The sequence below is a fragment of the Montipora capricornis genome, chromosome 2 (genome assembly GCF_036669925.1).
Source record: "Montipora capricornis isolate CH-2021 chromosome 2, ASM3666992v2, whole genome shotgun sequence".
NCBI lineage: Eukaryota > Metazoa > Cnidaria > Anthozoa > Scleractinia > Acroporidae > Montipora > Montipora capricornis.
Genome location: NC_090884.1, coordinates 52,627,275 through 52,637,274, shown reverse-complemented (window position 1 = coordinate 52,637,274; position 10,000 = coordinate 52,627,275). Strand labels below are relative to the sequence as shown.

At 40.7% G+C, this 10,000-nt stretch overlaps 1 protein-coding gene and 1 long non-coding RNA gene across 5 annotated transcripts in view; one reads left to right on the top strand and one right to left on the bottom strand.

Annotated features, from left to right (window-relative positions):
* LOC138026785 (uncharacterized) overlaps positions 1–5,332 on the bottom strand; it is a 5,728-nt gene extending 396 nt beyond the window's left edge. Inside the window, exons 1-4 of the long non-coding RNA XR_011127348.1 lie at positions 5,212–5,332; positions 3,547–3,623; positions 2,654–2,751; positions 1–81 (exon numbers count right to left, since the gene is read on the bottom strand). The exon at positions 1–81 is cut by the window's left edge and continues 396 nt beyond it. This is a non-coding gene — a long non-coding RNA (uncharacterized lncRNA). The remainder of the gene's footprint in view (positions 82–2,653; positions 2,752–3,546; positions 3,624–5,211) is intronic.
* A 70-nt stretch (positions 5,333–5,402) lies between these two features.
* The window catches only part of LOC138026763 (deaminated glutathione amidase-like), an 8,584-nt gene continuing 3,986 nt past the window's right edge, over positions 5,403–10,000 (top strand). For 3 of the 4 annotated variants that reach the window (XR_011127346.1, XR_011127341.1, XM_068874216.1), the window contains exons 1-4: positions 5,403–5,754; positions 6,453–6,608; positions 7,034–7,237; positions 9,515–9,625. Coding sequence is in view for 2 of the 4 variants with exons in the window: in XM_068874216.1 (XP_068730317.1) it covers positions 5,614–5,754; positions 6,453–6,608; positions 7,034–7,237; positions 9,515–9,625 (612 nt within the window). In the remaining 2 variants the exon portion in view is untranslated. Of the gene's footprint in view, positions 5,755–5,991; positions 6,114–6,452; positions 6,609–7,033; positions 7,238–9,514; positions 9,626–10,000 lie in introns of those variants that run through there. The other variant, XM_068874229.1, reaches the window with a different exon arrangement.

The following is a 10,000-nucleotide window of genomic DNA, read 5'->3' as shown; positions in this document are numbered from 1 at the left end:
AGTGATATCAGTTTGTGTCCATTTTCTCCCCAGTGTTTCCCTTGTTTTCCTTTTCGGATTTGTGGTTGGTTTGCTGTACAACTGATGAAGAATGACAGAAATGGGCAGTTAAAATCTATGGCTTCCAACCACCTTAATTCTCAATCCTAATCTTTTAGATAGTCAAGATTTTTTCTCTTTCTCTTTCTTTTCAGCGAAATTCAAATAACAGGCTCTTTTCTTCCTTGATTAATAACTAAGGGCCTGATTAAATTGCGCTGAAAGAAATTCTCTTGGAATGGAAGTGGCGATTACATGGAGATAGTTTCAGTCCGGGCAAACGGGCTGAAAATTTCACGTCATCGCTATCATTTTTTTTCAGCCCGGGCTGAAATAGGAACGTGAGCATGCGCATCGATTGTGTTTTCCCATCTCAGTAAATTTTCCGCAGAAATTGCGTTTGGCGCTGAGCTGAAACTCACCATATAATTAGTCCCTTAGGGCCTGATTACATGGAGAATTTCAGCCCGGGTTCTGAATGAAATCCTCTAAAAGTGTCGATTACATGGCGCAGGTTTCAGCCGGGCTTTACTAAGTAAACACTGGAACGGAACGGAACGGAATAAACCGGAATAAACCTGAATATGCCGGAATGAGGCGGAATAACACCGGAATGAAACGAAATGAACAAGAATGGTATCGGAATATACCGGAACGAGCCGGAATGACACCGGGATGAGGCGGAATGACACCCAAATAAAGTGGAATATAGCGGAATGAAGCTGAAAATGCCAAAATTGGGTGTTTCAGTCAGCGCCAACCGATTTTTGGCTGTGTCTGTCAGCTTTTGTTGTCACGCGGTTCCCTAAGGAAATTGCATGTGTTTTTGCCTTTTGTAACATTTGGTAACATTTGGAGCACTTCGGTCATGAGAAAAATTTAACAGGTATGCCCGTCGCTAAATTAATAATTATTTGTTGTGGAAGTAATGGGGCGTTGCTAAACACAGGGACGGAACGGAATATACCGGAATAAACACGTATATACCAGAACAAGGCGGAATGATTCTGGAATAAAACCGAATGACACCGGAATGAGACGGAATAAACAAGAATGGTACCGGAATATACCGGAACGGGGCGGAATGACACCAGAATAAGGCAGAATAAATCAGAAGGTCACCAGAATCAAGCTGATTAGCGTGTACCGGAATGAAAAGGGAACAAAACGTAATTTGTTATCATTCTAGACTGTGAATGAATGAGTATGCAGAATAGAGAGACTGACAGAAAAAAAAATCACATTAAAGGGAAAAGTAGCAAGGCTTGGAACGATCCTTTTTCTGTGCTTCTGACTTAATTTCTTCAAACAATGAAACACTGCGTTAAGGTTTGATGGCATTATTGCCAACAATCGGGAAGAGAAAAAGAGTTTTCCGGGCGTTTGCGTTTACATCACGAGTGGGTCGTGTGAAGCAGGCAAGCAGTATCGGTAATTTGTTTGTGGTTCGCTGAACTTGATTGTGATTGGTCAAAACACAATTGAGCTGTCAGAATGAAATGAAAATGTTCACGGGTTTTCTGACTCGCACATTGAAATTTGAAAGCCGCCTCCGAGATCCATAGACAAAAACAATTAGAATAACGTTGTTTCTCTTAGTACTGCATTTGTTCACGGAAAAAACACATTACTTCCACAACAAATAACTATTCATTTAGCGACGGATATACCTGTCAAATTTTTCTCGCGATCGAAGTGCTCCAAATGTTACAAAAGGCAAAGACACATGCAATTCCCTTAGGGAATCACGTGACACAACAAAAGCTGACTGAAACAACCGAAAATCGGTCGGCGCTAAAACACCAAATTTTGGCATTTTCAGGTTCATTCCGCCATATTCCGTTTATTTGGGTGTCATTCCGCCTCATTCCGGTGTCATTCCGGCTCGTTCCGGTATATTCCGGTACCATTCTTGTTCATTTCGTTTCATTCCGGTGTTATTCCGCCGCACTTTGGCATATTAATGATGAAATGGTATATGATGTGAATCACATTCATTCCTCACGGGACCATTAGAACCCACAAATGACCAGCTCCCAACGTCAGAAAGAACCAATCAGAGCGCAGGGATTTGCGTAAGACTGGGTTTGCCATATAATAATCCGGCTTATTCCGGTATATTCCGTTCCGTTCCGTTCCGTTCCGTTCCAGTGTTTAGTAACGCCCGCATCAGCCCGTGGTAAAAATCTTAGCCCGGCTTCGGTTTAGGATTTTCAGCCCGGGAAAACGGGCTGAAAAATCCATGTAATCGCTATTTTTTCAGTCCGGGCTGAAAAAGGAACGTGAGCATCCGCTTCGATCGTGTTTTCGCATCTCAGTAAATTGTTCCATGGAAGTTTACGTTTTGCACCCGGGCTGAAGTTGAGCATGTAATCGTAACAAAATTTAAGCCCGGTGGGTGAAGCGAATTTTCAGCACACGCTGAAACTCACCATGTAATCAGGCCTAAAGACTAGTCATTGACAAATTAGCACTGAAATATATTACATGTTGCCGTGCGTCTGTGACTGGAGCCGATGAACATAAAATTGTTTGAGTTACAGAGATGTTATCAAGGACACTTTCTGTTTAAATTTAAAAACTGTGTGAAGGCTTATACTCAGTATTGCAGTACCGTCCATTGCGTTCGCCTCTCGTTGTTGCCTCCTGATCTCTTTCACAATCTTTCTTTTCTTTTTTGCCGAGATTGAAATCCTTCCTCTTTTACTGGCTCTGCAAAAAAAAATTCCACCTTCTCAGTATCTACAATAGAGCTTGATCAGTTGTCATGTGTATTTATTGTGTAAGCCCCCAAGATGAGCTCTTTAAAGTGAGCTCTTGGGGCAAACATGATTATAAAAGTTGTCATGTTTTTGAGGCTAAAACAAAGCAATAAATGTATAAAAAGTACAATATTAGGAAGAATAGACTTTGCTACATGAACTGAGATGCTTATAATAGGGCAAAGTGATAAAAAAAGAGATCAATATTTTCTTTTCTTTCTTCATTGCCAACTCGGGATTCAATACCCAACTCCTCTTAAAAGCCATTTATTGCAATTTCTTCATTTGTCAACACCTTCACCTTAGCCTAAATATGGGACAAGACCCTTCGGGACATGGCAGACGCATTTTTCCCACCCACTAAAGAAATGGATCAACTCCAAAGGTCACATCTTTGAGGATGACATCCTGCCCACTGTCAATTGACTGCCCACTGTCCAATTGACTGCTCTTCCGTCAGCCAATAAGCCAGTTTCGTACTCTAACGGTTGGACTGGAACTAGCATGAAATTGAGGCTAATGCAGGCAAATTAATTTGCAGTTGAAAAGATTTGCCCACATTAGCCTCCATTCCATGGTAGATCCAGTCCAGCCGTGAGAATTCGAAAATGGTCTATTATGCAGACGAAAAAGATTGCACAAATTGGCTGCATGCAGAGAAGCAATTTGGAGACAACCTTACAACACGTGACCCTCTACATGTACATGTAAGACACTAGTCGACATCATTGACCTCTTTCATTACCCTGGCTTTAATGCTTTACTTTGGCGCCTATGTTTGTTTATTCCTGCTCTTTTCTTTCTTGATAGCTTGCTCTTTCCCTGGAGGGCATGGTAAGTAAAAAGGAAAAGTGGTAATGAACTTTTGGTAGTGAATATAGGACCTTCTTCTTAGAAGGAACCACAAGTTTTAAGTCCTAGAATACAAGCTGCATGATTGAGTCTATCTGTCACAAGTAACACAGGCCCCTCTTGCACCACAATCCTTATCATCAGGTCTGACATTGCTGGTTCGAAACCCTTCCATTGAAAAATTCATAATAAACCAAGGCAGCTGTTCCTCAGGTTTAGCAGGATGCTCATAATTTTAGCCTCTTAACTACCCACCCTCGTCTCTTGCACAAGGTGTCTTGCAGTCTCAAGGATTTTAAGGGCTTACAGATATCTTACTATTAAAGGGAAAGGTGTGCCAAACCGACGAGCTACCACAATATTATGTATCTCCTACAATGATAACTCTTATTAACAAAAAAAAACGTTCAATATCAAGTTGATTGTTTACCACGTGCGTCTTGTCATCTTTCAACATTTTGATTCCTTAAATTCAACATAGGAAAAATTTAGCATCATGTTTACAGCAAACAGCAAACTGAAATTTGTGTTTTGCTTAAGATGGAGGAAAACTGTCTGATATTAGCATGTTTTTTTCCTGTTAGCTCCAGGTATCAATCACCCTCTCAAAGTTTCAAGGCAAGTTACAACAAGAGAATTTTCACACTGTTATCAGAAGCTGCAGCCTACCGTTTCCCGTTTCATGTAAACCCAATACTATATTTGGAGGGTGTAATTTACAGGTTGCAGGTCAGAATTTCACTTAAAATTTTCCAGATGTATTAGCTGTAGTTTAATATCAAATTTACAAAACTTGTGAATACATTTATAAAGCCACCTAGGAGGCATCCGGTCATGAGCGGTCTTGGAAGTTGAACGCCTTGTCTATTTATATTGTATGTGACGACGCGTGTGATCTGAAGGGGAAATCAAAGCGTCCCAAAACCCCATCAAATCACAGCAGAAAATGGTAGTTGAGTGAACTTTATTTATCTGGCGGTCCATAAAATGAGTTTTTCGAAAAGAAACATCGCGATTTGAAGTTTTTATGGAACATTTTCTTCGATTAATTGAATCAGCCGTTACAGACAACTGTCTCAAAATAACGTGACGTCACGCGCTCTCGCAACCTCAGGGTTGTTAGCCTCTTCCAGGCGTTCAGTTAGACTGAACGCCTGGAAGAGGCTATAGGGTTGTCTGCCCGTGGTCGCTTCATGCTACAGAAACCGGGATAAGCTCCAGCCTAATGGGCCACTTGGCCCGTAAGCAGACTTTACCATTTTTACCCATTTCAAACATCGCTGATACACAGTAATCTAAGAAACCATTTTGAAACGGTTAGCTTTTAGGGTTAGCACCACAATTTCAACGAAACATAACACATTTAAAGAACGAAATGATATATGAAATGAATTGCGTCCATAACTGCGAGGATCATAGTTTTACTTCATCACACGATTAAATTTGAGACCTGTTACCCGTATTGATTTAAAGACGGCTCAGCCACCGTGATTGAAAAAAAAAATACATGCAGATTTCTATAAAGTGATATCTGGGATATTGTCGAGGTTATACCTACCATTTCTGGTCGATTTATGCGGTTTTGTTCGGCGATTTCGGAGTAGAACTTTACAAAGTTTCACCTTATTTTCTAACCTTGTCCCGCTTTTCCTTTTCGCACGTGTTCAAAGTTATCGAGCCTTCATTATATCAGCTAATACCCTTCGAAATAGGCTCTGCCTCGTGTAACTTCAATGAAAATAATCAAGATGGCGGATGTTATTGTCTTCGATGAGGCGGACATTTCTTGAAGGAGTTTATGTTCTCCGGGCTATCAAAACACTCCTTCGATACCACTACGTGTACAGCTTGTGTTAGCGCAATTTTGGAAGGCTAAAGGAAGAAACTATCGCGTTTCCGGCCTCTTCCCTTAAGTAACGAAAAGTCTCAATTTTTGGCATATTTAACTTACGTTCCAAGGATGGAAAATGGTGACCAGTCAAAAGCTGACGTGGGGGCCAATCTGGTCGCAGTTTGTCAGATGAACTCCACCAATGACGTGGAAAGAAATTTGGGCATTTGCGAAGATCTTATAAGAAAAGCAAAAACAAGGGGTGCTAAGGTGATTGTTAGTGTATCAAAGGGAGTTACAAAATGCATACTCAATGGCCAACATCATTGCTGGCCAATTCCTAAATGGATGTCATTTCAGGGCGTCTGAAAAGAAGGAATCCGGAAACGGAACCGGAAACGGAACCGGAACCGGAATAAGAACAGCTCGTATCATACGTTTTACCTTACTCAAGCAAGGCCCCTCAGCATGTTTTGAATTGTTTCTAAAGAGACCTCAAGACCCCAGTATTATCTGGGACTTGCATGAACTGATACATTGACTTCACTCTTTGATGCCTAAACCGGCCTAAACGGCCAGACGATTTTACTTGTCAATGGGGAACCCCAAGGAGTCAATGGGTTAAAAAGGTACCGGTATATAGAGACCTTCTTCCAGATCCCAGCCCGTGGATTCCGGATCCCGAAAAGTGGATCCTGGATCCCAAGTTGTGGATTCCGGATTCCAAACTCACAGATTCGGCTGAAATGCATGGAACCTGGATTCCATGGAAACCTGTGGATTCTGAATTCCATACAATCGATTCGGGAATTTGCTAGATTCCGGAATCCTACACATCAAGCGATATTAAGTTATAGTGATATTATTATATTAAGTTATAGTGATATTAAGTTATAGTGATATTATTATAGTGATATTATTAAGTTATAGTGATATTAAGTTATAGTGACATTTTGATCATTTTTCAGATGGTCTTTCTTCCCGAGTGTTTTGACTATGTGGGTGAAAACAGGGAACAGTCGTATTCCATGGCAGCTCCATTACGGAGTCCTAGAATGCAGCGCATGTGTGATTTAGCCAAGGAGTTGGGAGTGTGGCTGTCCCTTGGAGGATACCACGAGCAGGTCTGTAAATGGTGAGATATGAGTCATTTGGAACAAAGCCTATTAGTTGCCATGCTGATCCAGGAAAATGCAGTGAAAACAACATTGTGCAGGAAGTGGAATATTGATTTTACTACAAGAAAATAAACTTAAACCCGTTAAACCCTCTTGTTATTTCCGTCCTTGGCGAAAAGGGAAATGTTGTCATCAGTATTCCGACTTTTAAGGGATGTTGCTGATTGTAATTACCGGTAACTAATTCTCCCCCTTTTAACATCCTGAGTAGTCAGTGGATTTGTGAATTTAGGGTTAAAAGAAATAAGATAAGATGGGGCATAAGTGTGCATTGTAGTGTTATCAAAATACTTTCAGAATGGCACATTTTTGAAGAAAACTGTGACGTCTGTAGGGTGAATAATCTATCTCTTTTTTTTGCCAAACTGAAGGGTCCACCAGATGATAAGCGACATCACAACTCACACGTGGTAATAAATGACAATGGTACCATTGTGGAAGTTTACCACAAAACACACCTATTTGATGTCAATATTACGGATGGACCCAGGATGAAGGAAAGTAATGCCACAATTCCTGGCGACAGAATAGTACCACCAGTATCCACCCCAGTGGGGAGTGTTGGACTTGCCATTGTATCCTTCTAAGCAAAGACTTTCATAATAATAGTAATGATAATAATAATAATTGGTAATAATTTAACAAAGTATACTTTGCGCATTTAGTGCACAAGATACTGTTTAGAAGACAACAAAAAAACCAACCTAAATGTGCAATCAGATTCCAATTATTATTGTGTGAACTAATAATTTTGTTTAATATATTTTCACACTCTCCAGCTCCAAATACTGACCCAATACTGCCTTAAATACTTGAAATATTTTCATTTGGTTACCTTTGGAAATGGTGTCATAAAGACTCTGAAATGTCGGTTTTTATCGTTTATTTTCGCTTGCCTAAGTGTGACCAAAGCATCATTGATAAAGGGCCTGGGCAATAAAAGCTGTAGTCCAACATGTATTTCCTGAAAGGCACCAAATAAACACGCACCCAATTTTGATAGCCATCACTAGCGCTCCGATAAGTCTAAGCATTATTTTATTGTTAACTTATAATTTGCATTTCTAAGGTTAGAGTTAAATTGCTACTACGACCAACGAATCAATTCTTCTTTTTCTTTGGATTTGAAAACTGTGTTAACTAAACACCCAAATGACCCAAGTTTTAAGCCTTGATTTCAGAAAGACACCTGTTTATTCCAAGTGGAATTTTTTTATTTAATGCTCTGCCATTAATAACTTGAAAATCATGAGAGAGCTGCATCCAGGAGAAAATGACGTCAAAGACTCAATAATTTAAGAATGCAATGCATGTGTACGTGGCTGAATTAATATGCAGCATGGGAGTTTTGGGCTTTCAGACTTTTGAACTTGAGTTTTGCACATATGATAATTAAGCTGCATTCATACACTGAAATTTTAAGCTAGTGAATAAATGACGTCACTTTTCCCTGGATCCCACCCTCTGAAGTTTGAACGTGAGTAATGGAGGACCGAAAAATCCAAAACTTACACTCAAAGTAAACAGCCTTTGGATAAAAATCAAAGCTCAAAATTTTGCCAGTCAGGTGTTAAGGAAACACACTTTCAAAATCTGAAGAAAAAAAGGAAGTGATTTTTTGATCATAGAGGCACTTTAAGGGCGCTTTCGATTGACCGTATTCCGGAATAAGAATGCGTGGAGTGATGATTAAAACGGTATGTTTGGCGCGTTTCGAAGCAGCAAGGATAATAAAAATGTGTTTAAAATAGCATTTTAGCGGATGTTTGACAATATTTAATGTGAATCTCCGTAAAAATGAAGGATTTCTAACTTATATTCCATGTATTCTTATTCCGGAATACGGTCAATCGAACGCACCCTAAGAAAAGCCTTTTTTTTTTAGATCAATGTAAAATGCGGCTATTTATTGTTACTTGAGCAGGAGAGTTTAATGGACACATTTTGACATTAATCATATGTATTCCCAGTAGTGACATTAGACTGCGAGCAGCCTCTCTTTTGCTCTAAAATCATTGAAACGAACGCGTGTTCGTTTCAATGATGAAGTGGTTTGTGATTGAACACGCAAATGGTTAGACTTTCAAGTCTTCTCGGAGAAGGACTGTAAACCGTCTCGTAGCCGTTTTTGGAAATCAAATAGTATGGGACGTTAAAGAACCCACTCACTTCTCGAAAAGAGTAGGGACGTTGTCCCCGGTGTTGTAGTCTGACCTAATCTGGTCGGGGGCATCTTTCACTTCCTAAATAAATTGTAAACTGCTTAATATGCAGTCTGGCCAAAGTCCCCCACAAAAATCATGGTAAATTAGTCCTGAGAAGCCCCGAAGGGGAGAGACTAATAACTTCACTTCACTTCACTTCACTCCTTTTTTCCCCTCCCCCGATAAGTCCACTGAAAGTGTAGAAACACAGTCCACTTGCAGCCGACAACCGGCTGCAAATGTTTACATTGCCCTTCTCTCCCTGCCATAGTCGTTTCTGTCAAAAGTCTGTGACAAGCGTTTACAACATTGCTTGGGGAAGGTGGAACGAGAAAAGACAATGGTACATTAGACATGAATTAAGGGAAAGTGTCTCCTCGTTTTCGTCGTTGATTGTGGTTCGTAAAAGAGCCTAGAGGCCCTAACCAATAATGAGCAGGCCCCATATATGCCTAAAGCCCCGACTCTTGCACTAAGTTAAAGATCCTTATGTCGTTAGATTCTTTGTGAAATTATTTTATTTGAAATGAGTGTGGCTGTCTTTCTTGACAGTCAATGATACATTTCGGATTTCCCAAAAATGGTTTACTCAAACGGAGTGCGATGCTGTTTATCCTTGACTGGGTTCCATGATTTTATTTTGTAAAGTGCTTTGATGTCCGTTTTCCTGAGTTGTCATTGGTCTTAGCGCAACAAGGAGCGCACATACTGGCATTTCCATCAGCCTTTACTGAAGTGACGGGCTCTGCGCATTGGGAGGTATGTCACGCTAGCAAGGGGCTGTCCACACTAGATACGTTCGCACCAGGGACTCTAATGAAGTAAGCTACGCAAAACAAAGAGGCTACGGCTGCGTGATCATCTTTGTTCGTAGCTCGCGTGCTTCTGGAACCTCGTTCCCCGGGCTCTCTCTGCTGACAGTGGGGCGGACTGAGACTCTCTTTGGGGACGGAGGAAGCCCCTGGAAACGAAGCTCCGTGATGGGGTCCATCTACCCACTTTAGTAAGCCGGGCAAGCTAAAAAGCGAGCAGGAGGCTTATGCAAGAAAACAAAATTTTCTTAGCTCTGACTAGTCCTCCGCTAATTGTGGTCGCATCTCAGTTTGTCGCTTCCTTTATTTTCGCTCTCCAGAA